At 43.0% G+C, this 27,478-nt stretch overlaps 2 protein-coding genes across 3 annotated transcripts; one reads left to right on the forward strand and one right to left on the reverse strand.

Annotated features, from left to right (window-relative positions):
* The first annotated feature begins 1,353 nt into the window (after positions 1–1,353).
* scaf11 (SR-related CTD-associated factor 11) lies at positions 1,354–14,273 on the forward strand. Its single transcript, XM_054624800.1, is given in 16 exon segments — positions 1,354–1,556; positions 3,813–3,857; positions 4,081–4,226; positions 4,528–4,611; positions 5,466–5,545; positions 5,753–5,832; positions 5,924–5,961; positions 6,074–6,147; positions 6,691–6,816; positions 7,418–7,503; positions 7,849–10,161; positions 10,634–10,877; positions 10,879–10,954; positions 11,092–11,274; positions 11,392–11,511; positions 12,156–14,273. Coding segments are annotated over 15 exon segments (3,765 nt in total). The 5' UTR covers positions 1,354–1,556; positions 3,813–3,838; the 3' UTR covers positions 12,252–14,273.
* Positions 14,274–14,874: 601 nt separating this feature from the next.
* On the reverse strand, positions 14,875–26,067 carry slc38a2 (solute carrier family 38 member 2). 2 transcript variants are annotated; one of them, XM_054624353.1, is made up of 16 exons: positions 25,766–26,067; positions 24,389–24,520; positions 24,176–24,257; positions 23,975–24,090; positions 22,047–22,120; positions 21,852–21,944; positions 21,392–21,467; positions 20,003–20,085; positions 19,782–19,840; positions 19,262–19,429; positions 19,073–19,152; positions 18,837–18,937; positions 17,497–17,621; positions 17,258–17,402; positions 17,064–17,161; positions 14,875–16,698 (listed from the first exon to the last, which is right to left on the reverse strand). In XM_054624353.1, exons 2-16 carry the CDS (start codon positions 24,517–24,519, stop codon positions 16,582–16,584), a joined length of 1,548 nt encoding a protein of 515 aa, XP_054480328.1. In that variant the 5' UTR covers position 24,520; positions 25,766–26,067; the 3' UTR covers positions 14,875–16,581. The 2 variants fall into 2 exon arrangements, with proteins under 2 accessions (XP_054480328.1, XP_054480329.1); XM_054624354.1 differs by lacking the exon at positions 25,766–26,067 and adding an exon at positions 24,800–24,818.
* Between the last annotated feature and the right edge of the window lie 1,411 nt (positions 26,068–27,478).

Raw genomic sequence — 27,478 nt, forward strand, 5'->3', positions numbered from 1 at the left:
ATTTTGCATTGGTGCCAGACTTTAATGCCAATTTTATTAAAGTGAATAGGGTGGGCATGGCAAGTCACACTATAACCCATCATATTTGTGTTGTTGTACCTTTGACAGAAAAATACTTGGTGACTGATTTTTTTTTTTTTATCGGAATGTGCCCGTGTGTTTTGATTGACAAACAAATCATAACTGTCAGGCAGCTGCATGAAGCTCAGCTCATGTTAACAACATCATGATACTCATAAATGGCTCTGATTATACTTGGTTGGACTCAATAATATGGCCTGTCAGAGTTAGGTAAATATAGGATTTGACCCTGTGTTACAATGCCTGCAGTTTTGCCTTAGTGATTCATTCATGCTAGTCATCTAGCCCAGTGGTTCTCAACCTTTTTTCAGTGATGTACCCCCTGTGAAATATTTTTTCAGCCAAGTACCCCCTAACCAGCGCAAAGCATTTTAGGTTGAAAAAAAGATGTAATACACAGTGCTCTGCCATCAGTGTTATTAGCTAGCATACACATAAGTCATGACATTATTAAGCTAGAGAGGCTGTAACATTTGCTAACACTCCCCAACACTACAGTTCCACCATCATTAATGGTTATCTCAGAATTGATTTACCTTTCCACAGATTTATTGCTGGCTAATGTAAGATGCTATCTTTGTTCAATGACGAACAAAGTACCGAATACCAGTATAATGTCCCAGATTTATATAGGCATAATGTTATAAAAATGTGGTGATTAGCTCGAAGTAATAGAAATAACTGGCTAATGTTATCCCTCCTGAATAGTAATATCATTCAGAGTTTGATGGTTGGTTAGTTATTGAAAAAAAAAAAGATCTATAACAATCAAATGTGTGTAAAGGGACTACTGAGTTGGCACCAATGTGAGTTTTGCAGGTGGCGACCCTTCCTTCTTTTATATATATGCCTTGCACAAGTGCAGGACCCTGAAATCAAAGAAGCTAAATGGAATCCAGCCATCATTCACTTTATTATCTTTATTATTTAAACCTGTGCTTTTTCCTTCTCTGTCAATCCAGAATGTCCTCTGCGAAAAAATGCCAATTAATACATTTAAAAAAAACCAAAACAATAAAGTCTTCTTTATGTAAAATGAAAGAAGTGAACACACCAACCATTGACACAGATCCCCTGATGATTTACCTCATCAGCAACTTAAGTGGCAAACCAATCAGCAGATATAAAGCACCTCAAACACAGCAGGTCTGTCACGACCACATCACTCACACGCAGTGGAAGTTGAAGACAGTGTCAGGCTGCCCTGCCACCTGTTGCTGCATCTCTCTATACTGTACATACCTCCGGAGGGATCCTCCCGTGTCCTCTATAATGCCCGGTGGCTCCAGTGGGGGGCGCCAGCTGCACCGACTCTCAGCCAGACTGCGAGACATGTGGCTGGGACTTTCTGAAAGCTACGCTCCGTTTTTAGCTAAACACGTTTCCCGGATAGTGCGAGTCGTCAGCATTTCATAGCACTAGCTTGGACAAAAAGCTGACTACTAGGTGCAAAGCAGCTGCAGCGGCACTTAAAGGTGAGTAACAACACTTGCCGCTAGCTAGCTAACTAGGGCTAGCTGGAGCTAACGCTAACGGTAGCTAACGCTAACTGCTAGCTAGCTAGCTAGCAGTTAGCGTTAGCTAGCTGATAGCGACGTAAGCAGGTGCTGTTGTTCAAAGCAGCTAGATAGCTCGCAGCTACATTTGCTTGCTGCTAACTAGCCGGCTAGCTAACTTGTGACCTTCAATGTAATTATCGTGGCTAATATTAGAACCTATTTAGCCACAATTGCTTCCGTGCTAACAACAACTAGCTAACCCAGAGGTAGCTGTGTTTTTAGCTAGCACTAGCTGCCTGGCTAACCATCAACAGTCATGTTGTCATCGTCGTGTTGGCACTGGTTGATCAAGTTGGTGCTAATGTTGTATCTCTGGGAGCCGGGCCGTGTTGGCACAAAACAGAAACACGCTTTCACAAGATGCTTCCTATTCACTGTAAATAGAGATAATGTGGCTCTCTGTCGGCTGAGGCTGAAGTTATCTGGCTGTTCAGTGCAGAAGTTAAAATGACAGTTTGAGCACAAAGCTTGTGTCTGATGGCCGGTGTTGATTGGTTTATTTCAGGGGTTTTAATAATGAAACGTGAGGGTTGCACATCATCCTCGAGGACGTTGGAGTAGTTTCACTTTAGATAAGTTCTCAGATCGTCATAATTAAAGTGGCAAGAGCCAAGACTGGTTCCGGATCAGATGTCAACCTCCTTTTTAAATCTGAGGCGCAGACTCTGTGCTCACTGTCACAGTGACAGAAGTGCAATGGTCTGCTGTATGCAGGTCAGTTCAAAGTGGCTCATAAAGGCAAATAACAGTAAAGTTTGGATTCTGGACGGTCAAGCCTGTGAAACACAACTGGAAAAAGGTAACTTGATCACAGACAACACATCTTATCAGTAGCTGTCTCTGTTGGTTTTAGGCCACTGTGGAGTGAGTGAGTCAAACTATCAAATCGGGAAAATATTTCACTTTAACTTAAAAAATGTTTTTAAGTTAAAGACATATCATTTCTAAATGAGGACTGCAACCAAGTGATTTCATGATATAATTTTTCCACTAAGAAGTTCATTTTTATTAGTTCTCAACTATAAATTAGAGGTCGACCAATAGTGGATTTTTTGATGATAATGATTCTTTGGAGCACGAAAAAGGAGATGAGTATCAGACAATCAATAGGCTATCAATAGTTAAATACAACGTAAACGCTTAGAGGATTTAACATTCATTTGGCCATAAATATCTGTTTCTGTGATCGCAATGTTAAAGGTCACTAACTCTGTTGCCAGAAAACTGCGTTAAAGGTTTTTATGAATTGCAGAATTATTTTCTGCAGCTGCTAGATATGTGATACTGAATAAGAGACGATTTCTGAGTCACTTTAACTTCATAATTACATCTTTGAGGCGCTATACCATCGACATGGCTGGAGTGGTTTTGTACGTAAGCGCAGTAGCTGTGCTGAAACTCTTAACACAAACACCCAGGCACAATGGCTTGCTATCTCACAGGTAGCATACAGTAGGTACATCTGCTGTTTGAGGAGGATTAACACAAACAGTCCAGCAGTCAAATCTGCCCAGATGATGCGCCGCAAAAGTTATTTTTACTTTCTGTCTGAACACACCTTTACATCTTCAAGCTCGCCTGGTTATTAGTGAAAACTGAGCTTGAATGGTTGGGGCTGGCCCATATTAGGCTGGATGTTATTTCTCCCATGTTTGAATTTTGGCATGAAAAACTGGATTTTTGGATACTGAAGCTGGACAATTTATTAATGCCATCCATCGATTCTCTACTGCTTCATCCAGATCTGGGTTGCAGATGCAGCAACTTTTGCCTTGGATTTTTTTGTTTGTTTTGTTTTTCTCAGTATTATTTTTGAGTTTGTTACTCAGTCAAGCAGTTGCGTTATACAACCTCACCTCATATAAAAATGGAATATCAAAATGCACGCTCCATTCTAAAACTCCTTAGTAAGTAGTAGAGGTGATGTAAGCATTGCTAACCACCAGCCCTATTGGAAATGTAAACCCGGCAATCTAACATGTTTTAATTCACCTAACCAAATTCAACTTTTGCCGTATTTTCCTTTGTGTCTTGCTGCTGTTATAATGATCATTAAGTTAAATTTCCCTGTGGGCCAAACGGAGTGCACAACATGTATGTCCTCAGCTGTACTCCTCTCCTTCGCGTCAACGCCCGCTTCATCTACATTTTCTCTCCTTCTCTGTGTTGTAGTGGTGATCAGGACAGCCCGGGCGGACATGACTGGAGCTGGAAGCGGTGAGACTTGACTCAGCACAATGATGTTTTAGGTCGAATGTTGATATATGTTGTGATATGTATGCATGTACAGCCTGACCCACTGGTCCAAGTATATCCACGCATCCCCACGTTGAATAACCTTTATCTTAGTGCAGCTTTTTCCTGCTCACACGAAGTAGAAAACATCAGATGTGAATCATAAATTATTTATAAACCTGTGTGTGTGTGTATGTGTGTTTAGGCGGCCAGGGCCCGCCTGATGGGACAGATGCTGAGGAGGCAGAGAGGTGTCCTATCTGCCTGGGCGTCCTGGCTGGAGGCGAGCTGGCCATGCCCGACAGCTGCTGCCACGTCTTCTGCCTCAGATGTCTCCTCACATGGGCAGAGGTGATGCTCAGTGCTGCCACATTACATTTTTGATTTTAAAAAACATTGTGATAATATAGTTGTGAAATAGTTATATGAGCCATAGTGAATTAGTTGGCCAGTTTTGACTTCAGAACATAATCTAGATGGCTTGAAATACTGGATTTCTACAGGCTGACTCAACATCTAGTTTATAAATTAGAAAGTTTTCAGGGCCCAATATTTTCTCACTATTCAATCAACTATTACTGATATTAGCCTTGCAATCAAAAACATTATTCAGTGTTTACATTTTTCAACATCAGTTTAATTCACGTTACAGCTGCAGATGGCTCCTTCCTGCCCGGTGGACAGAAGACCTTTCACTAATGTTTACAGATGGGACGGGAATCTGAGCTGCGTGCAGGTCAGTCACCCTCATTTTCTCTGTCAGATCAAAGGGCAGAGGATATCATGGCTGCGTTTGTCATTCAGAAGAGGCTCTGTGCTGCTGTTCTTTCTTTTCTTAATCCAGCACTGTAATCTCAAGGAACCTTTGTTTAAAGTTGATCTGTAATGACCTGCTCTGTTAAGGGGAAAACAAATAGTCATTTAGGCCCCTTTGTTTGGGGATATAATAATAATAATAATAATTAAGCCTTTATTAGTCCCACAATGGGGAAATTATGTCTCTGCATTTAACCCATCCCGGAGGAGCAGTGGGCTGCAATGAAGCGCCCGGGGAGCAACTTGTTAGGTGTCTTTGGGCATGTTGCTTGCAACCTTGTGGTTACGGGACAAGCGCTCTACCTCATGTGCCACAGCCGCCCCAGATATACCTGTCTGCCTGCTGTTGGTAATCTGTCTTTACACAGGGGCATAAAGACAGATTACTCTAGCTGTTGGCTACATTAGTCAATAAACCAGTGATCCTCAAATCTAGGGGCAATGCGGCCGCTAGTGTGACTTCCCTGTTAACTTAATACCTTACCTTTCTGGTGTAGTGTTGTAAAGTGGCACGTTGGGCTGAGGTGCCAGCAGAGTAGAGCTCTCCATCCTCTCCAGCTGCGTCCTACTGACACTAGTTGACTAGTTAATAGATTGTTGATGGTGTCGCTCTCTCAGATCGATATTCAAATAAAAAATGCTGAAATGTGTTGCCAGATAGACATGGAGGGCCCTTTGTCGTTTATTTAAATAAAGCCAGGTCAGCTGTCAGTCAAACACAGAAATCCTTGACAGAACTGTGTGAATGAAACATGTTTCTGTCATTGTTTTAAGGTTCCTGTGAGGAAACGAGCGACTCCACCTGAAGCTGAGAGTTGCTGCTGTAGAAACCCTGAACACAAAGTCTGTCTCAAGTGAGTGTGCGCCATTTTTTTTATTTAGGATCATAAAGTCAGTATTTGTTTCAAAGGTCTTTACAGAGATAACAGAAAATACTTGATGAAATATCACTTAATCAGTCATTAATCAGGGAAAAGTGAGGAGGTATAAAATTCATTGTCATTATCTGGATTTTGTTGACCATAAAATCATCTTGTTTTCTTTCGTTGTTTTCTTTTCAGAAGTAAGCCTGCACGAAGACTGAGGCGGCAAAAGGTGGAGAGGACGGCAGACGCCAAAACAAAAGGACTTGTGAGGAAATGTATGTTAACAAACCCTCTTCCTCCAGAAATATGCACGACCTACTCGCATTTTGTGAACGAGGTCCAACAGTCTGTTATGTCTTTTTCCAGGTAACGAGGATGACCCCTCCTCACTGAGCAGAAAAAAGGTGTTTTTTATTGTTTCCTTTATCATTGTCACACGGTTCCAGTGTTTGGCTTAATGTGAATGTTATGTTGTTCAGTGTTTAGTCTCATTAGTGTTTGATGTATTTTCTCCAGGTCAGAGGAACAGAATGCTGTACTTGGTCACCGTCTCCCTGTGTCTCATTAACGACAACATCCACTCAGGACATGTGAGTCATGCTTCACTCTATGAGGAATTAGGCAGCAGCAAAACTTATTTTAAACAAATGAATCATTTTAAGCGTACAAATATTTAAAAAATATTTTCACCCCTTTACCTCGCCGTCAGACAGCGCTTTCTGATGGGGAACTAAAACCGTTATCTCTGGTTTTTAGATTCCTTTGAAAAACCCCCAGTAATTTTACCTTGCAGAAAACAGAAGTTGCTGGTCTACAGCTCCCTCGATCAGTTTCTTTGTTTGGGTCATTGTGTTACTTTGGTGATTTAAATGGTTGGCTCTGATTCACCAAAGCAGACCTGCAACTCCTGTGTTCTGTAGGGTAAAAAACATATTTCTTTTTTTTTTTTCGTGGCTTTGTAGTGAGCATTCCCTGTTGGAAAGGGGCTTCTGTTTTTCTACTATAGGTTAAACAATAACTATGGATAAGTAGCTCATACAGTCCCAATTCAAATAAACCAACTTTTTATCCACAATCCTTTTTAACATTTGGAAGTACTTTATGAATAACTTTCTGTTTTCCTTCTCCTGCAGTGCAGAGCCTGTGTGGGTGGCCGAGGACATACCATATGACACTGGGTTCAAACACTGCAAAGCCCAGGCACAAGACTGTCCATGGCTTTCTCCTGCTGCTCCCATCCCTGTTAACGGCAACTCAAGGTAGTGAAATCCCAACTGACCACTTATATTGCTTCGTTTGCCCCCTTCTGTTGCTGTGAATTTAAGCAGTTTAATCTTTTTTCCGGATTATTTTAGGGCTTTTATTGCCTTTTTATTAGAGCAGCTAGAGAAAAGGGAAGGAAATGGGGGTGGAGAAGGGATGACAGGCAATGGGCCCCCCTGTCCAGTTTAATTCAGGGGAAACCAAAAAATAGACCCTGTGATAGGTGTCGACCGATACTTCGTCCAGCGATCGGTCCCAAAATTCCTGAACCTCACTGAAATGAAACCTTCACTGCGGTCAGAGCTATTTGTGGGTTTTCTCTCGCTCACCACCAAAAACTGGTTGCGCTCTCCCTCTGGTTGACCAGGAGAAAGTTGCTCGCCTGTGGCTAAACAAAATCAAACCGCTAATGAAAACCAGAGCGCTGAGTTTTAGTATCACAATGATAGAACAATATATAGTAATGCAGATTTAAAAACAAAAGCGATAACACGTATGACTATGCCCTTACTGTTTCTTTTTCTTATCATTGACAGAAATGTTACGGATGGCTTGGTATCTTTGAGCTAAGTTGTTTTGTGTTGGTTGGTTTTACAGGCAGAACTTCCATCCCTCTGGTTGGAACCACAGCCCACTTCCATCCCCCTTTACCTCCAGTTCCCCGTTTGGCCCCGGTCATTTCGGTGAGTCTGTTTTTGTTGTTGTTGTGAATTATTTGCAATTGGTACTTTAATGTGTAAATAAAGGGATTAAAGAAATACAAATTCATTATTTGGATATGAATATTATTTAGACTCAATTTATTATTTTTTAATTGCAGTCAAGCTTTATTATATGATATATTTAGGTACATGAATCAGGTAATTCTGTATCATAGATGGCAGTCGCAAACTATTTCACATATAAAATGAAGTGATCTAGTTGACTTGATAGATTTCTAACTTATTTAGAATTCAGAATGTTTGTTTGGCAGCTGATTGCATCTGTAAATACTATTGGGCCTTGCTCATGTGGTTTCTCTCCCACAGTGTTTCAGGGTGTTGTCTGCGCCATCACGTGTCCCAAAGGAGGAGAGAAGAGAGGCGGTCGAGCTTCCACCTCCAAAGCTCCCACCAAAGAGGCTAAGTCTCTGCCATCCAGGCGATCTGGACGCAACAGTAAAAGCCAGGAGGAGGCTCCCGCGTCTGATCCGTCATCACCGCCGCAGTCCAGTGCATCGGACTCCGACTCGTCTACCGGCCAGTCCGCCAAGCCGGCCAGGGCTTCTCAAGCGCCAGCCAAGAGGAAGGGCAAACGGGTGACAAACCGAAAGGCCAGTGGGAAGCGGAAAGCCCCGGCAAGAAAAAAAAAATCTCCGCAAGTCGTTAGCAGCCCGGCAGCGAGTGAGGAGGAGGAAGAGGGTAATAGGTGTGACAATGTGGAGAAGGAAGAGGAAGAGGACAAAACTGATCAGGAACAGGATTTGAACAACTCAAAGCAGCAGTCTGATGCTGAACGGAGCCTCAATGAAGACCAGGGCGGCTTTAACTCTGCAGATGAGCTCGGAGGCGCTGAACCCTTGAGTAACGATGTGGGACACGACAGCGATGAGACTCAGGAACAATCTAATGAACGTGAACTGAAACCTGATGAGCGAGACGAGGACCTGTCTTGTCCCTCGGACTCGGCTCCCAACAGTCCCGGTTCGTGTTCTGTGGGCGACCAGAGCAAGAGGGAGGACGAAGAGCCAGCAAGCCCTATTTCCTCTGAAGGAAAGGACTCTGAGCAAAGGGTGTCGCCATCACCCTCTGACTCTGAGAAAAGAGCCTCACCATCACCCTCTGACTCTGAGAAAAGAGCCTCACCATCACCATCACCCTCTGACTCTGAGAAAAGAGCCTCACCATCACCATCACCCTCTGACTCTGAGAAAAGAGCCTCACCCTCACCATCACCATCACCCTCTCACTCTGAGAATGCCCTGCTGGACAACTTGATGTCTCCTCACTGTGATGACCAGGCTGAGCAGGATGATGATGACATGGAGATTTGTGCAGAAGAAGCCAACAACGAAGAATCTTCAAATGCATTGATGGCTGATTCACAACCGGCTTCGCCCTCTGCTGGAGAGTCGGAGGATAATTCGGCTGTCTCAGAACCAAAAGCCTCTGAGGACGCTGATGTAAAAACGTTTGCATCAGAACTTGAGCCTTCAGTAGTTGACGGCTCTGGGGAAGGAACCAAGGTATGCAGTCCATCCAAGGATGACACTAAGGTTGTCCCCATGGACTGCAGTTCACCAATGAGCGAGCAGACCAACAGTCCCGTTTTGGAACTGCCAAAGGAGGGCGCTGCCTCATCCTCTGCGGAACCTGCCGGTTCTGCAAGCCAAGTGGCCAAGGATGAGAGCGATAAGGAGCAACAGGAGAGAGAAAGGAGCGTGGAGAGGAAGAACGGCAAGCAGCGGCGCTCTCGTTTCCACTCCTCAACCTCTACCTGGTCACCTAAGATGGACTCCAAACGAGAACCATCCAGGCGCTCGCGGTCTAGAGAGCGTGACGGGAGCCCGCCTTCTAACCGCTCGTCCAGAGCTCGCAGCAGAGAGAAGGACCGGGATAGGGACGGTGAAAGAGACTATTCTAGGAGGGAACGTAGTCGTGAGAGAAGGAGAAGGCGATCCAGGAGTCGCTCTAGGTCCAAGTCCCGGTCTCGGTCTCGATCTAGATCAAGATCCAGAACAAGATCCCACAGACGAGTGGCCAGCCCTGAACGGCCGTCCTCCAGAGAGCAGTCCCCCCAGAGGAAGGAGCGTAGAGGCGGCTGGAGGTCTGGGCAGGGCAGCGGGTCCGGTGTCGAGGGACGGAGGCATCAAGGAGGCGCTGGGCGCTTTGAAAACGGTGAGCCTACGGAAAGTTCCCCAGAGCGCCAGGCCTGGTCCGAAAATCCAGACTGGGTCACAGAAAAGAGCCGTGGCGAAGCCGACAGCAAGAGCCGCTGGGAAGACCGCAACAGCGGTGGGAGCAGAGGGGAGACACGGGGCCGCGGGGGCCGTGGAGGAGGAGAACGTGGTCGGGGAGCAGGGCGGGGCGACAACCGCTGGCAGCCCAGAAACAACTTCTCAGGTACAGGCAACAATTCAGGGAATGACGCATACAGCCGCTTCAACGAGAACCGCGGCGGTGGCTGGAGGAAAGAGTCCGACTCAGGAGACAATATGCTGGACCGGTCAGGGTGGTCATCGGCATCCAGCTGGGCTGTCAGGAGGAAACTGCCCGCAGACGTTCAGGACTATTACTCCAAGAGGGAGAGAGGAGGACCAGGAGGCTGGAACCGACAAGAGGAGGAGCCGCCGGCAGCAGCAGGTCAAGCCCTCCTCAGTTTTGCCCCACATCTATGAAAACCAGGCTTCTCTGTGCAGTTATTTATTAGCACTCCAAAAACACAAATGCTACTGCTTGAGGAAAAGGAGATGACAAATAGCAAGTAATGAGTCAGCCGAATGTCCCTCTAAGATAAAAGCTGTAGTCATAGCGATGGGATTAATGTTTTCTTTGAGGCAAAAACCTCAGCTGGGCACAAAAATGACCCTTAGTCAGCTGTACTGTATTACATTTGACGTACAGTCAAGTTTTTATTTTATTCCTTTGAAAGTCTCCCATTTGTTTTCCCGGAACATTTATTTATTTTTACAAATGTATTTGTTATAAATTAATTGAATATCTCCATACATAAATTAATATCCAGCGCTTAAAATCAACTACAGAATGTGGCTATTCTAGCTTACATACATTCATAGATGATGAGTTCTTAACTTTGTTTTTTTGTGTCCTCCAGATCCTACTAAAAGCGAGTCTGCTGCCCAGGCAGTACCGGGTAACGCTCCGGTGCCGGTGATGAACGCCGTTCCCCCTCAGCTGAATGTTCTTCAGCATCACTACCCCGTGCAGGGACCGCGAGGAGCCCTGCCGGTCAGCTTGCAGCCTGCGGCGCCGTACGGCATGCCTCCTCAGGTCCCCGGGCACCTCCACCCTGCCGTACCGCTGCTTCAGGTCCCCGCTGTCGGTGCTCAGGGCCTCCCACCCCCCCCCGCCACCTCCACCCATGCATCAAGGCGGCCAGACAGCAACGGCTCAGCCCGACGGCTACGCGACACAGGTATGGTATATTGTGCCGTGGACAGGACTATCTGAGGATGAGATTTGGAGACTCCCAGACTCTTAAAAAAAAGTAAAAAACAAATGCAAGAAAATGTAATATGCAATTACAGTTCTGCCTTCTCTGGTTTGCCCTAGATGGGGAGTACAATGGGGGGTTATGGGAAACCCGGTCTTCTTCCCACCCCAACCAAAGCTGGTTATACCGCGGCGACCTATGGCCAGTCGGCACACAGCCAGATTCTACCATCCTCGACAACTCAGTACGGCCAGCATGGCCAGCATAACAGGGCTCAACCTGACAGCTCGAAAAAAGAAAAGGTAACCTGCTGCCACCGGTCCACATGTCACTCCATTCAATTCCTCTATAGAGAAAGTTTCTCTGTGCATTTCTGTCTATTTCTTTCCAGCATTCTTGATTTCCCCTTTCTGCTTTAGAAACACCAGATCCAAGAGAGAGCAGTCAATGAAGTGAAGACAGCCATCAAACCCTACTACCAAAAGAAGGAAATCACAAAGGACGAGTACAAGGAGATTGTCCGCAAAGCAGTAGAGAAGGTAAACGCCTCTCCGTGTTAGCCCCGCCCCCTTAGTTACTTTTGCCATGATGATCCATGCAGAAGACATGGAAATTAGGGGACAGCATTGTTCTTGTGTTGCCGAGTAGAATAAGTTTGTACAAGTATAAATGTAAATGTAGGTATAGCCAGAAATTTAATTCCATCATAGTCCTGTTTGACTACTTATCTTAAATACTTTTCATGCACTTTTTACTTTTACAAGAGACTTGGCTAACTGACGTTTAGGCTTAACGTTAGCCTTAACTCTGATAGCTTTCCACACCGTGGGGAAATGCTACACAGTGGATGTGCTAGTTTTGAACTTTTTTTTTTTTTTTTTTTTATCTAGCCTGTAACCCCAAAAAGTAAGTTTATTTCTGATGTGCCCCATAACCTTTTAAAGTACCACTCCACCAGTGTAGGCTAGCTAGCCAGGCATGCTAACAACTCAGCTTATTTTAGATAAACACAGTATTAAATTCAGTCCTTGAACTTATGCTCTCATGTTTTTAGTTTTGGAAAGTCTCGAAAGAAAGACACCATTCTCAGAATCTCGCTCTTACTACATCCCCATGCTGACTGCTTTGACATTTGCCCCAAATTTTCCAGTTTGTTTGACCACGGCTGTTGTTATTTATTCAGGTGTGTCACAGCAAGAGTGGTGAGGTGAACTCCAGTAAAGTGGCCAACCTGGTGAAGGCCTATGTGGACAAATACAAGCACGCCCGCAAGAAATGAAAACCCCGCCCTGCTGCTGGCGTGGCGATGCCCTCACGGACCCATTCAGCTGCTCAAGTGCAATTTCCTCTGGCTGGAATTTAGCCTCCAAACTGAAATACAACGGAGCGCCGACAATTTTCTTTTTTTGATATCGCTACCTTTTATTGAATGATGGAAGATTTTTTTCTATAGATTTTCATATTTTGTTAGAAAAAGAATTACCCAATCAGAAATTGTAATGCAAGAGCCCTTTATTTTGCATAGATCATGTGACTTTGGGGAACTACTGTAAGGAGCGCAGGGTAGCGTGGGGGGAGGGGGGACGGTTGATACTAAAGATGCAACGCTCAGCGAACGACGTCGTGGAGAGCTTCTTCCAGGGTGCCGGCTGGTACGATGAATTCCTCCTAAATGGCATCCTGATCGCATAGCTTATTAATTGAATATTGTCAACGTTCTTTTAAAAAAAAAAATTATTATATAATATTTCAGATGAAAGCCTAGTTTAAAAAAAACAAAAACAGTGCATTGCCTTTATTAATCTCTGTGGTTCAATTAAGGGCTGGAATCTGATGAGTGTGATTGTAATCAGGGCCCTGATTGGTGGAGGGGACGGCCAATCAGAAGTGAGTTTGTAATGCAAGGCACAGGTCCCAGGGGGCAGATCAAACGAAATGAACCCCAACCTTTGCCTGAATGTGTATTAAATGTCAATGGGTGAACACGATCTGTGCAAAGTATCCAGAGAGTAGTGAAATAAAAATAGCTGCTTCCTGATCTGCTGTGTGTTTGTTAGAGGCCTCTGTCGAGGGAGGAAGACTGACTCTGAGGGTACATGTGAATTTTGCCTCTGCTGTGGTGTTTCTGCTCCACACATTCCAAAAATTGTCTTTTAAACAATGGGTGGTAATGTGATGTATTTGTTTAAACACAGTGGCTCCCCCTTATTTTTTCCAAGGAAAAAAAAAAAAACACATTTTATGTACAGTTGGAGCACCGTCAAAAGTATATAATACTGCTTATAAACACATCATCAGTTAACGGAGAAACATTAATTATTCATTTGGAGTTGTTTCTGACCAGCAGGTGAGTTTCCTGTTTATGTCAGATATAATTATATCCTGTTATCGCACTATGAATGAATGACTAGGAACGTTTTTCACTGGAGACACTTTTGACAAGTCGCAGTAGCAAAAGCACAGGTATAAATAATTATATGAACGATGGCTCAATTTAATTTAACTGCTTAGGTGGGACACTTGAACGAAACAGAGTTCAAGTGTAACATTAATGTTATAAGTAACACCTGTGCTTTTTCTAACAACGCTGGGAGTTTGGGAGATGTCAATCAACCATTGTCTGCATGCCCACAAATTCCTGAGGAGGTCCAATCAGTCAATTAAGTGGTATCACCTGTGCAGTTTTACATGGTTTATGCACAACATTTCAGAGCACTATAATAATAAACTTGGTTGAGCGGCTAGAAGAGCAGTGGTCAAGGAGGTTGAAGATTCAAACATGGAGCCAAATTAACAGGAATTTTTAGTTGTGCCGTTGTGTCAGAGTTCTATAAATATTTAATCTGTGTAGGATAAAAAAAAAAAGGTTGAAAGAGTTTGAGTCCAGCTTTGCAGTGTCGTCTGATGACCACTAGGGAGCAGCGTTGTCAAAGAAGAGTGATGTTCATCCCAGGAGAAAATGCATGTCTGAAGAGATTCCCTGTTAGTCTCCACAGAGCACACATTTTTTTTTACATTGAAAGCAATCTTGAGAATCTAAGAGTCATTGCACTATGACAAAGAGAACGTGACGAGGAAGAAAAATGACTAAGAAGGTTTACTTAAGCATTCAGAGTTTGTCTTTCGTATAGTTAACTAACAGATTTTAACCTTAATGTGGAAGTTTAATACAAGGGTACTAAAGCCAAATTGTATGTGTTCAGGTGGAAATGGTTAACTTCATTAAAGCATCATGTAAAGAGAAACAGACACCTTTGTCACTTTTTTCTGACAAAATTGAAAAATATTTTCCCTCAAAAACAGTTTATTATTAACGCCCCCTTGTGGCATGGCTGCATTGGACTATAACTCAGAAAACAATCTGTCAAGACATTTTAAAGTCCCTGTTAAGTGCACAATGGAGGACCTGGTAAAAAAGACTTCCAGATCAGTTTCAAACCTTTTGTCCTTGTAAACCACATTCACAAACTTTGCTGTTATTGTGCGTACAGTAGAAATGATTTTTTTTCTTTACAATACTGTGTACAGTACTAATGATTTATGATCAGTGTCTTTAATATATTTAACTGATATGTTTTATCACTAATGTCTAAGTGTATGAGTCTATGCAGCTTTTAAAAAAAAATTGTATTCAGGAAGATACCATAAACTAGTTCAAGAAAGCAATTAATAAGCGTTTTCGTTCGAAAACAATAGGATTTGTTTTTTTAAACTTAATTTGTATTGTGTTTGACTTCATTAAGGCCCCTAGTGGCCTTTATTGTGGTTGACTAGCTTTCTGACTAACAATTGAAGGTCAGTTATTTGTAATGCCTTGTCCTAATAAATCACATTCACAAACTCTTTTCAGACCAAAATAAGCTGGAACATTACACAAAGAACACCAACATGTTATTAGTTTATCTTCTTTATCTATTTTAATTGGACATTATTTACAGGATGTACATAATGTTTCATTGAAACAAGACTGTAACACTGGTGGGCATAGCCCTCTTTGCTCCTGAAGTCAAGAGATGGCTGACGTACTCTCCAACCAAGATGTGCATTAAGAACATTTTGCTGATGGTTCTTGTTTAAGGGCCCAAAAGGAAACAAGACTGCTGCTGCTTATGAGTGGCTTCCACATGTAACACAGTTTTCACAGAATCAACACAGTAGGATAACTCAGTCTTTACAGAGATGAACAGTTGAAGCTCCAGTGTGTTGGCGCCAATTCAATATCACAAATTCACCAGCTTGGGGATTTTTCGCTTTTGTTTTACAGCTCCAATGCATTATTGTAAAAAAAAAAAAAAAAAATTCAAACAAAACAAAGCGTATATACAGTTGAACTCAATAGATATATATATATATACATATATATACATACAATATTATATAAATATAGTAAAATAGATTAAATTACATTGATTTCACGGTCTTCCATAAATAGATGTTGGACAATAACATTTTGGTGATGTGTTACGTTAGTGTTGGAAGCACAGTGCACCGTCAGATGACCGGTTCACGACTCGACGGGAAACAAAGTTTTTGTCGAGCCATGAAGTTCTTCTTTGTGAAACATTTTGAAAGCAGAAAACTGCGCAACTGTACACAAAAACACTCAAAATATTGTGACAGACTGGTTGTCAGTGTTTAGGAGGACACCTGACTTCTTGTTTTTAGTTTTTTTTCTGCAAGTTTAACAGGTACATTACAACCACTGCGTGTGGTCGAATTCAAAGTTTTCTCCCCTAAAGACATAAAAATAAAGTTTCACTGGAGGCTGAGTGGCCTCCAGGTCTCAAAGCAGTAGTGTCGTCACAGAACACGCTATTCCAAGATCTTCAGCAGGTTTTTAAGAGTAAATACAGTTTTGTTAGAGTCCTCGTATGAGAAACTCTACAGCTCCCAGTGTCTGGTTTGAAAAGGCAGGTTCTGTTGACTTATGTTGTGTTTTACATGGAAAGCTGACACAATGTAAGGCCACAAAGCCTTGGTACGAATACTGAGTGTACAGTAGTGTGCTGAACAGTAAGTGCCTTTCAATATACAAAGATGCTAAACAAATACATTTTGGCAAAGTAAAAAAAAAAGGGAAAACAAACAACAAATGTTGGAAGGAACTTAATCATCCTTGAGGAGGATGAACTTTCAAGTTGCCTCGTCTATCTTCCGGAGGTTGATGTATTTCTCAGCAGGATTGGTTGTTGCCGAGCTCTGAGGTCACAGCCACACCTGAGTGTAAGCTGCATTTTGAACTCTACGACTATGTCATCTCTGCTTTTGAGGCACCTTCAAATATTTGTTTTCAGCTGTACCATAACTACAAAAGAACATAAAAAAAAACAAAAACATTGAGCAAAAACAACAATAAAAAAAAAATGTACAATAAAAAGAGAAGAAACAAGTAAAACACCATTTTTGTGGCCTATAACAGCATACTGTACAAAGTTCAATACATTCTCTTGGAATGGCATGGTTTGTCGCTCAGGAAGTCAAAGCCGAGCTTCAAGTGAGTTTGTGTGTTTTTTTTCTTTTACAATAGGTTTGATCTTCGTTGGTTGCGCGGTCGTAGCAGTCCAGAGCCTCCTCCCTCCTTGGCGGGCCACGGCGGGAGAAGTGAAGCTTTAGTGTCCGTCAGCTTGTGCGACCGGGCTGGCTGAGGCCCTGTGGACCCAGTCCAGGATGATGAGGGTCATGCTGCAGATCATTACAAAGAAGCCTAACAGCAGGAAGGCGGTGGCCTGATGAGGAGAACAATTTCACATTTAGCTAACATGTTCACCCCGAGCGACTTTAAGGAACAGCTTGACATTTTGGGAAATAAGCTTATTCACTTTCTTGCCAAGAGTCAGATGTGAAGATCAATTCTCTTGTGTTTATATTCAATATAAGTATGGTTAATCTTAGTTTAGCATAAAAAAAGTAAATAAGCATTCAAAGATGTGTACTGGTTAAACATATAACGTGTTCATCAGTGAGCTTTAGAGATGCTGTGTTGATGATGTTACCAAGCTAGCTGTTTCCTGAAGTTTTCAGTCATTATGCTAAGCTAAGCTAAGGGACGCTAGCTACAGACAAATAAGAAGTGTTAGAACTAACTCCTTACCCCAATCTTTTGCATGGACTTCATTGACTCCTTCTTGACCAGTTTGATGTAGAAAGCCGAGGGCAGGATGAAGATGAGCATGGCAGCAGCAGAGGCGCCTGTGTGAGGGACAAAAATTTGGCATTTTAGTCACCAATTTCTATTTTAAAAATGCCTTTTATGGCATTATCACACACGTTAACACAGACACCCACCGATGAAGCCAAAGATGTCCCTGATGGTGGGGACGAAGATGACCAAGGCGTTGGTGCCGGCCAACAGGACCACAGTGATGATGGTGTGGCGGATCCAGCTGAAGTCCTTGGAGGCGCACAGCAGCTGGTTGACGGAGGTACGAATCTACGCAGACAGAGACGAAACAGAGGTTGTATTACATGGCCCACTTAAGTCACTTCAGCAATGATAAGACCAGTTAGACCTGTTTGGGACTTACAGGGAACAGCACCACAGGGACAGTGAGGGTGACAGCGGTCAGCACAGCCAGACGGACGATCAGCAGGATCACATCGGAATCATAGATCTTGGAGTAGGTGTGCAGCAACTCAGGCTCCACGCGCACTGTGTAGAAAGAAAGCAAAGACACTTTAGACCTGATGCACACACAGCCCGACAAACAAACACAACATGGGACACATTTATAAAAACTTTAGTTCGAGAGCAGCTTACAAAAAGGCCTTTTAACTGTCTATTTTTGAAAACATAAAAACTGAATCCAATGCATTACCTGAATGAAAAAACGCATAATTACTTTAAAATAATAGTTACACATTTTAAATTTTCCTTTGCCTCAACTGTACTTTGTGTTTGGTGCTAATTAGCATGTTAGCATGCTAACACATGTGGATGGTAACCAGGGTTAACATAGCTGTTAAACATAAGCATGTAAACTTGCTAACATTAGCATTTAGCTAAAAGCGCTGCTGTGCCAAGCCTCAAAGACATGCTAGCATTACTGTAGAATGTTTTAGGAGAACACGTTAAGAAACAGTTTAGCATGAAAAGGCTTCATTAGAGCGTAAAAGTTCATATTTTTTCGCTGTTTGACCGAGAAATTATGTAAAAACACCAAAACTACTCTGGTTTAGAACTTGTTTACTGTAGCATGTGAAACATTTGCTCTGTTCGTGACTTCTACAAGTGCTACATCATTCGTTTTTGAGTTCTTGTAATTCTTTAGTTGCCTCCAATCCAAAGTCTTTGTTGCAGTGCCCTAAAGCTGGCAAACCCCGACAAGCAGGTTAAAGAAGACGTCACAGCGATTTCTCAATCTCTACCTGCCCTGACTCAAACAGGTTTTTGCCCTGTGTGGACAGTTGAGGAAGTATTTTCTCATAATCAAGCTCTTGTATAACCCAATGTTCCTGCCATAACAAGCAGGAACACAAACATGGTGACACACTTGTCAGCTGTGTCAGGTGGTTTTTTTCACACTCTTGCGTAAAGGGCCTTGAGTCCTGCGTTTTTTTGGTGTTCTTTTTTCCATAAGAGATGGATAACTTTGTTCCGTAACTTTGAGTGATTGATCCATTCTGATATTTACAGGGACAATGACCACTAGTAAACCCGACCTGTAGTAACTCATCTCTTGCTGAAGGTGAAGCTCTATTTTTGGTTCTCTTCAAAATGTACTATGTTAAATAAGATAAGAAGATTTTTTTCATTTATTTGTTTTAACTGTTGAATTTGCTACATGCCAAAATTGTTCCACCTTACTGTCAGTTGATATCTATATATATACACATTAAATTGTGTTTCCATGTCAAAGCGACTTACCGTTGAAGGTCAGATATCCGAAGAGGGCGGCCAGCAGGTACATGATGAACATGGCAAGGAAGGACACGTTGGCAACGCCCTGCATCTTTTGGCGGGAACGGCTGTTTGGGGCGGGAGAGGTAGGAAGTTTGATTCAGTTTTTATACCAATGTGAGATAAAGTCGAGGTGAAACATGATAAGAAAGCAGCTGCAGTTTGTAGTCCGATTTCAAGAAACCAATCAAGTGCGCACTTACTCTTTGAGCTCCTCGTACATGGGCAGGATGGCGGGGTGGCAAACGAAGGCGAAGGTCAGGATGGGAACGGCGTAGACAGTCTGGAAAAAAAGAAGTCAACATTAACACCCAAATATTCTAAATTATTTATTTTTGTTTTAGTAGACATTTCAAACCGTAGGATGTTTTTTGCATCTCATAGAGCTTTACCTGAGAGTTGAAGACGAAGTATTTCGGCGTGCAAACGTCCTCGCTGTAGTCCACGGCGGTGGAGTTCATGTGGGAAAAGGTGATGTTGAGCACTTTGCTTATCGTTTCGTTCAGAGACCTGGTGTTCTCGGGGAGCGGGCACGGGAGCTGGAACTTCTTGATGATCACCTTGAGGACAAGACAACAGTTTTAAGGTTTAATTACCTGATATACAGTAGACTTCCACACTGAAACCACACAACTGTGAAAAAACAGTTTTTTAAAAACCTGTCAATATCTCAAACCAAATCTTAAAGCATTACAATGTTGCAGCCAAATCACAATATCCTTCTCTTCTACTGTATGGAAAGGATTTCATGGAAAAACTGAAAATTGTTCTCTGACTAAGACTCATGTGGCTGGCTCATGTGCCAAAAGGGTGTGTGTGTGTGTGTGTGTGTGTGTGTGTGTGTGTGTGTGTGTGTGTGTGTGTGTGTGTGTGTGTGTGTGAGGAATGAGGAAACAGGTGCGTTTTACTCACCACAATCAGAAAGAACACCATGCAGAGCAGGGACAGACCACTGGTGTAACCAAGGTAACCTGAGAGGGGGTGGACAAAACAGACACATGAGCTACAGTGTTTGTTTTTTACAAAAGGTTGCTATTTTAAACCTTTTTCCTTTCATGATCTGATTTTACAACACACACACACACACTCACACACAAACACAAAACACACACACACACACACACACTGCTTACCCAAGTTCCTGAGCAGCGACAGAGGCAGGATAATGACAAACGTCACCAGCAGCACCAGGTAGTCACCGTTAGTGTACCATTCTCTGAAACACAGCAGAACAGAACAAGTTAGTGATACTATTAAAGTCATTAATTAACTTATTAGTAAATGAGTTATATTAAAGTGAGCTTCAACCATTTTTTTTTATTTTTGGCTTCCTGTTTTTATTTGCAAAATTCAGAACGGGTCAGCTATTTTGCAACGTTTGCAAGCCCTACTCTTTGATATGATAAATTCAAAAATACTTAAACATTTATTTTCCCATGCATCCTCATCTAATTTTAATGATGATACACCTTCTTACTTCCCTCTCCAAGCTAAAGACACACTGAGTAAATTGGCTTCTCTGCTCAGAAAGCGTCACATTAAATCCACTTTCCTGTCAAAATCTTCCTTTACATCTTCAGGCCTGATCAAACCTCCGCTCACATCTGCATGTCAGCTGACGCAAACCGGGCTGCGCAATTCCCAGAAATAGATTTAACAAAGCAGCACTGAGGAGCCGAGACCACATCAATTTTTCAAACGTGAAGCGAGGTCGCAGTGAGCTCATGCCGTGCTCCGTCTCGATGCGGCACCGGGGCCGTGTCTTCTAAAAGGGCTCTTTGAAGGCCCCCCCCACCCACTCGCATAGACTGAGCACTGTCCGTCCCTTTAAAGTGTCCAGACCCCCCACCTTTCAGACACTCAGCACTTCAAAACAACCGGCAGCCATTTTGCATGATGTGCCACTTCACCACGAGTAGCTCTCTTTTACACATCATTTAAAAATCCTTCTGTTTGGACATGTTTTAGTTTTTTTGTTTTTTCTACAACACATTTGTTCTTTCACCAAATATTTGAAATTCTGGCGCTACCGTCACCCTTTTGGGACACCTGTATTGACATTTGGTTAATAGTTATGGCAGCAAACATGGTCTGCTGGTCAGATCTGAATCACGACCAGAATCGATCCAACTAATCTGCTCACCCATTTCTTGGAAATCTGTTTAGACTTGTTTAAGAGTTCCGAACCTCCATTAGGAGGTCATAAACTTAATTTGTTAGCAATATATTATGTCTTTCTCGCAAATATATCACAATTATTTTAAATTTACCGACATATTTTCTGTTCTGTATGCTGCAAGATGTTCATATTTATATGCTTGTTTCCTATTTCTGCCTCTCTATTTTCCTGGGACCCTGTTATGTAAACTAAACTTTTACAAGAAATCTCAACAGGGCGTCTTTAAGAACCGTCAAATCAGCCTCATTACTTAAAGACAACTTTGTTTTCAACTTTTCAAGACCTACAGGTCATCAGATGCATTTATGAATAAGGGAAGCAAATCAAATATTTGGTCACTTACTGATTGCTGGTTCCTACAAATGCTTGGATGACGATGGGCAGCTCGTATTTGACGATGTAGAGGTAGCTTGACATGGCTGTAAAAACAAAAAAGTTAGTATGTTTCCCTGTAAAATTAGCCAAAGCATGCCCAGGAGGGGAGACACCACTACACAAATAGTCATGTCTAATATTTGGTGAGGGGCTGAGCTGGTCAAATGGATGCTTGTCCAATGACTCATTTTTCACTGGAGGCTGCTCTACGTTCCACAAACACACACTGGTTTCCACTGGCCTAAGCTTTCTGTTTTCTTTTCTTTATTTATTTCCACCCAATGCAGTCAGTTTAGACACAGAGGGACAGTGTGGTAACTCGTGGAATAAACACAGGGTGCATAAAAACAGAGAGGTAGTTCAATTATAGTTGCGTAACACTTCTAAAGAGAAGTTTTCTCTGTTGTTAAAATGCTGCAGTCTCTCACCTCCGATGTTCTGCATGGTGATGGAGCAGGAAGCGGCGAGCTTCCCCGGCATCCCGAAGGCTTTGTAACCCAGCTGCTCGTACACCAACGCACCTTCAGAGGAGGAAATACACAAGGGGAGAAAGATTTAGTATTTAGAGAGTACCTCCAGAAGCTGGAGTCAAGTTTGGACACATGACCATCCGCATGACTCACCTCCTTCGTTGGCCGTCTTCAGCAGCAAGTGGACAGAATACAAGGAGAAGATGGCGACGGACACGAGGAGAATCCTGTGAATAGACGAGAGGGATTGTTAGCTGATTGTCGACAAGGACAGTTACAGGGAAAAACAGCTAAATCAATGACGAACCGGTCCTCTGCGTTGCTGAAGTGCTTCGCTGTTAAATGTGCTAATCTTTAGAATGAGCAAGAGTATTGAACGCTGGGCTTTAAACCGATATTAATTTCAAGAAATTTCCTCAAAGAGTGGCCAGCGAATGATATTATTTCAAACTATCCTCTTCTGAGAAAAGGGTCAGAAATCAGAGAATTTTGACTCATCCGATGTAGTAATAACAGCCCAACCTTTTTGATTTTTTTTTGCCTGATTCCCAAAGACCTTGAATGCAGGTCATTGGAGTCATGTGCAGCGTCAGCAAGGACAAAAGGTTTCCCCGTGAGGGATCCTCTTAGCACCCTTGGCTCGCTGCAATGCCAGCAATATGTTCCCGGGTATTAATAGTCCGGGTGAAAATTAATCTCCGGCCCATTTGAGGACGCTGAAAAGGCGTTTCTGCCTCCGCATGTGACCGTACAGCTGCTTTGCCCGGCCTGCCAGCCTCTGACATCACAATTGTCCACATGTTATCTCTTCAAATGCTGCAGATCAACAAATATATGCTTTGGGGGACCTTTAATGGGGAGTGAGTTTGTTCTGCAAGAGGTTACTTAACTTTTAACTGTAAGTTCTGATGAGAAGAGCACCAGGCGGCGTGTCGCAATACAAACACACAGGCTCTCTACCCAATAGGTTTTTGTAATCCCCGACATCCTGCAGATGCAGCCCTCCCATTGGTCAGCAGCCTGCTGACGGAGAACCGCGCCCCGACATGTGTGTTAGCTCTCTGTTTACATAACTCTGACCCAAAGGCAGCAGGATTAGCTTGGATAAGCCGCTTCTCCTGCCGCTCCATGTGTTTGAACACTGGCATTTGGTGAAGGCCAAAGTAATCTAGTAACCCACTATGAGAACACATATTCATACTCTGACAGTGAAACAGGAAAGAAAATACGTCACTGGTCTTTCTTTAGCTCCGGAGACTTCAGCTTGTGTCTGTAAGCTGATTGGGGGTCAGTGCCACTAGGTGCTGTCTGTGTGGTAGTTAAAACCTTTGGCCTCTTAAGATGGTAATTCTCACGTGTGTCAAGGAAAAGCAGTATTATAGCTGCTGGTTATTCCTCAGAAATGCAGATACTATAAAGAACTGATGAAAAATCAGAGTCCATATCACAACTGGTGTAAAAAATGGGTAAAAAAATTCCTCACATAAACTGCAAAAGTGATAGGCAATTTGAACACACTGTGATCTCAAACTGCTAGTAATAACCAATAGGGGGAGCTGTCATTAAAAGAAAACATAATTTGCACTACAATTGTACCAGAAAGTTCCTGTTTCCCTCACTACAGATGAATACTCTCTCCTCAGTTTTATCTACAGCAAACATGATAGCGACGAACTGCAGGATTGAGCATTTGTAAACTTTCGATCCCGGTGTAATCTGCTGCTCAGGGTCGAGCAGCTGCAGAGCGAACACGCACCTGCACACACACTGCTGGCGGGAAAAAAACCCCTTCAGAGGCTCAGTACATCATGAGACACAGCCTTGACGCATCAGACAAAACCCCACCTGGATCCATATCATGAAACTAAACCGAGCCTGTGTTGAGTGGTGGTTTTTGCTTTACTTTGAACCGCATCCTCTTATATGACTCTGTTGTTGCATCCAGATATGCCTGTCTCTGATGTCTGGAGGTGCTTCTATGGTGTTATCACCCCTTAGCATCCAACCAACCAAATCAGCATTTTTAAATTTCCCCTTTCAAGGTGAAGAAATGTGTCTGGAAAGGAATAAAAAAAACTTACACAAACAGGGCGATTCCAGTGTTGGCCATCGCGTAGGACAGACCCAGGATGCCACTGCCCATGATGGCGTTTCCCAGGTTGAAGACGGACATGCCAAAGGAGGCGTTGCCCTGGTGCTGTGGGGGAAAATGAAAGGTTAGGAAACGAGGACGTGCATGATCAAGGAAGATAATCTTTTCAGAAGAACAGAGGAGCTCTTACATATTCGGTCTCATACTTCTTCTTGCCCAGGTTGTGTTCGGGGAGGAAGTTCTGACTCTCTGCTTCAATGTCAGAGCATTGGCTTCACAGGAGAATAAGAGAGAGGAGGATTTAGAGACAATAATGCCTGGGCAGGATATGCGTTACTTTAAAATAAGGCTTCATATTGACTTATATTTTGCACGATCAGACACATTTTAAAGCCTGCCTCACCTGCCCAGTGGGAGCTTCTGTGGACAGTCCGTGGGACAGTAGGTGTACTCGTTGCTGTTGGCGCTGCTGCTGTCATCTTCGGCAGAGATGTTGAGGCGGCTCATCTCAGTTCTGGCAGTGGCCTGTTTCATGCTGTTTATTTCAGAGAGAGAAAAAAAGAGCATTTCATTTATGTTTATTTATTCATTTTTACACATTTCATTTATGTTTATTTATTCATTTTTACACATTTCTGCCAAAGCCTTCTTATAATTATTTATTTTCTATTTCTAGCTGTGCGCGTCCACGCTGCCTTTGGAATGATCAATACTGTAGAGAGCGGGCGCGCGCCGCAGCCCTCCTCATGAAGTCATGTGACTATTCAGTAGAAGGAGGAGGGGCGAGGGAGGAGGGGGGGGGGGGGTGACGCACCGACAGTGGAAAAATACCAGACCGGCATCCGAGTCCACCCAACATCACCTCAGCCCCGATGTAGACGCTGAATGACAAAAAAAAAAAAAAAAAAAAAAAAAAAAAAAAAAAAAAAAAAGCCGCAGTACGCACCGCTGACTTTGCGCACATTTCCCGGAAAAAACACTTGAAAAGTGGAATGAAAACAAGGTGTCGGCGTCTTCACCCTCATACTGAACAGTGTGTTTAGACATTGACATGACAATAAGGCAAAAAGCATGTGGATATTATAAACATGACATTTATTATAGCATCATATTCTGTCTCCTGTCTGAATAGTGTGCACATGTAGATCCCCACGTAACCCCCCTAAGATCCATTTAATGACATTATGCCATTATGCCCATGGCCGGCTCCGATTGGAAACAATGGCACGTGCTGTCCTGTTTTTGGGCATGCCACTCCATTTTGCGCAGAGGCTCGCGCTCAGACTCGTGGCCAGGTTGACTGACCACAGCCTCCACAGGTCACACACTGATGCGTGTTTCCATTATTCTCCCTTTCTACTCGGCTTTGGTTTGATCACCTGTGTGCCGGTGACACCCCTGTGCCACCTCCAGACTAGAGTCCAGCACTGCAGCATCACTGTCACACCGCTTTGTTTATGTATCTACTGGACTGAGACTAAAGAAACGCTTCAGGACTCCCAGAAAGGAAACTAATCTTATTAGAAGGACACCAACACAGCTAATAAGACAGGAAATAGATCTAATACTGACTAATTAGCCCAAAACAGCTGGCAGCGAATCCACTTTTCTTTAAATGAGATTCAAAATACAAACAGACAGACAGACATTGAGGTCATTATTTAAAAAGCAAAGCAAAAAGTCTATCACTTAAAAGACTCATATTACAAACACTGCGACAACTACATCCGGCAATTCAGACACAGACAGTCGGTAGATGATGAGATGCCGGCAGTCTTACCTTGTAAAGATGTGGCAGGACGCCTGTAAAATCCTTTCAGTATTAAAAAACACACACACAGACAAAAAAATGTCCGGACGATTTCTTCACAAAAGTCGACTGGTCCTTTTAAGTGAATTAAGGTTTGAATGTGAATAAATCGCCAAATGAATGGATAGGCCTATTACAGACAAGATCCGATTCAAAACACAAGTCGTTCAAGTCTAGTGAGAATAAAAGACACTCTTAGAATAAACCGACCGAGGAAAAAGGATTTAGATTTATGTCTAATAAAACCAAAACATTCCGAGAGATGCGGTGAGTTCGGGGAGAAAACCTTGATCTGCTGGAGGAGGGGTGGGGACTCACCCTTTTATAAAGATGAGCATTGCATCAGCCCAAACCTACAGGGCAGGAGGGAGGAGGAGGGGGGGGGCGGGGCCTGGGTGGAGGAGGTGGAGGAGGAGGAGGAGGAGGTGGGGACTCTTTTACGCACAGCATTGACGTGCTTTTGTGTACAAACAGAGCGACGGCCTCGAGATTGGAGAAACCACAGGAATCCTCGAGGACATTTACACATTCAGTCTTTTTAATCAAAGAATGCCAAATAAATACTACAATAGTAGCATTAAAATGTTCCAAATTATTCTGTGATCATAATAGAAGCATCAAATGTCACCTTGTGATGATTAGAGCATAAACCACTCAAGTAATAGGAGGGTTTGGTATGAGTCACACACTGCAACATGAAGTAAACACCCTTTGGTCAGTGTCCGATGAACACAACCCCACCTGTCGTGTTCCTTTCTTCACCTTCATAACAATTCCTTTTTTAACTGGGTGTTATTGAACACTATTAATTATTCAAAAGTCATTTCTGTTCCTGGTAACTGCAGAAGTGTGCTGGGAATCACCTCTGTGGACCTTTTGAAGGTATAAGAGGACTCGAGGGGTCCTGGATGTGTGTCGCTCCGGATCAGGCTGTGAGCGGAGCTTCAAAGCGGACCTCCCTGCCCCGAGGAGATTACACACAAACGCTGTCATGTGACAGCGGTCATCCTGATCCTCCTCCATGGTCAGGTGTGTGTGTGTTTGTGTGTGTAAACTCTTCCACTGCTTTGGTTTCCAGTTTATTATTAATGCTGGGATGACTGAGAACTGTACAATGTGTTAACTATCAGTGTGACCTTTGAGCCCACAGGTCTCATAAATGTAACACTTCTTTCTGATGCAACTGCTGCTAATACTACAACGTTTTACTGTTACTGCTGCGCATACTCTTCTCACTGGCTAATCACTTCCACTACTACTACTACAACTACTACTATACTACTGTAACTGTTACTGCTGCCATTACTCTTCTCACTGTCTAATCACCACTACTAGTACTATGGTACTGTAACTGCTAATACACTGCTGGATTTAATGCTTAAACAGAATAAGTAATACAGTACTAATACTACTTTTAGTACTATTCTAGTTATGTAATACTTCTAGTACCTGTGCTACCAATACTAACTCTAGTATTACTACTACCTTTACTCATGCTACTTCTAGTACTTGTATTACTACTAGTACTTCTACTGTCACTGCTACTTTTACTCATACTACTTTTAGTAATTGTACTACTGCCACTACTACTACTATTACTATTACTAATGCCTTTATTTATACTACTTCCAGTACTTGTTAAAAGTCAAAAGTACTTGTACTGCTACGATTTTTACTGCATTA

Source organism: Anoplopoma fimbria, chromosome 23 (assembly GCF_027596085.1).
Source record: "Anoplopoma fimbria isolate UVic2021 breed Golden Eagle Sablefish chromosome 23, Afim_UVic_2022, whole genome shotgun sequence".
NCBI classification, from domain to species: Eukaryota; Metazoa; Chordata; class Actinopteri; order Perciformes; family Anoplopomatidae; genus Anoplopoma; species Anoplopoma fimbria.

Excerpts from the sequence above, each read along its gene's own strand:
- slc38a2 (XM_054624353.1), bottom strand. The coding sequence starts at position 24,519 with ATGAAACAGGCCACTGCCAGAACTGAGATGAGCCGCCTCAACATCTCT. Across the intron at positions 20,086-21,391 it reads TTTGTAGGAACCAGCAATCA|AGAATGGTACACTAACGGTG; the intron begins GTAAGTGACCAA and ends GCTGTGTTTCAG. Across the intron at positions 18,938-19,072 it reads ATGTACGAGGAGCTCAAAGA|CCGTTCCCGCCAAAAGATGC; the intron begins GTAAGTGCGCAC and ends CGCCCCAAACAG.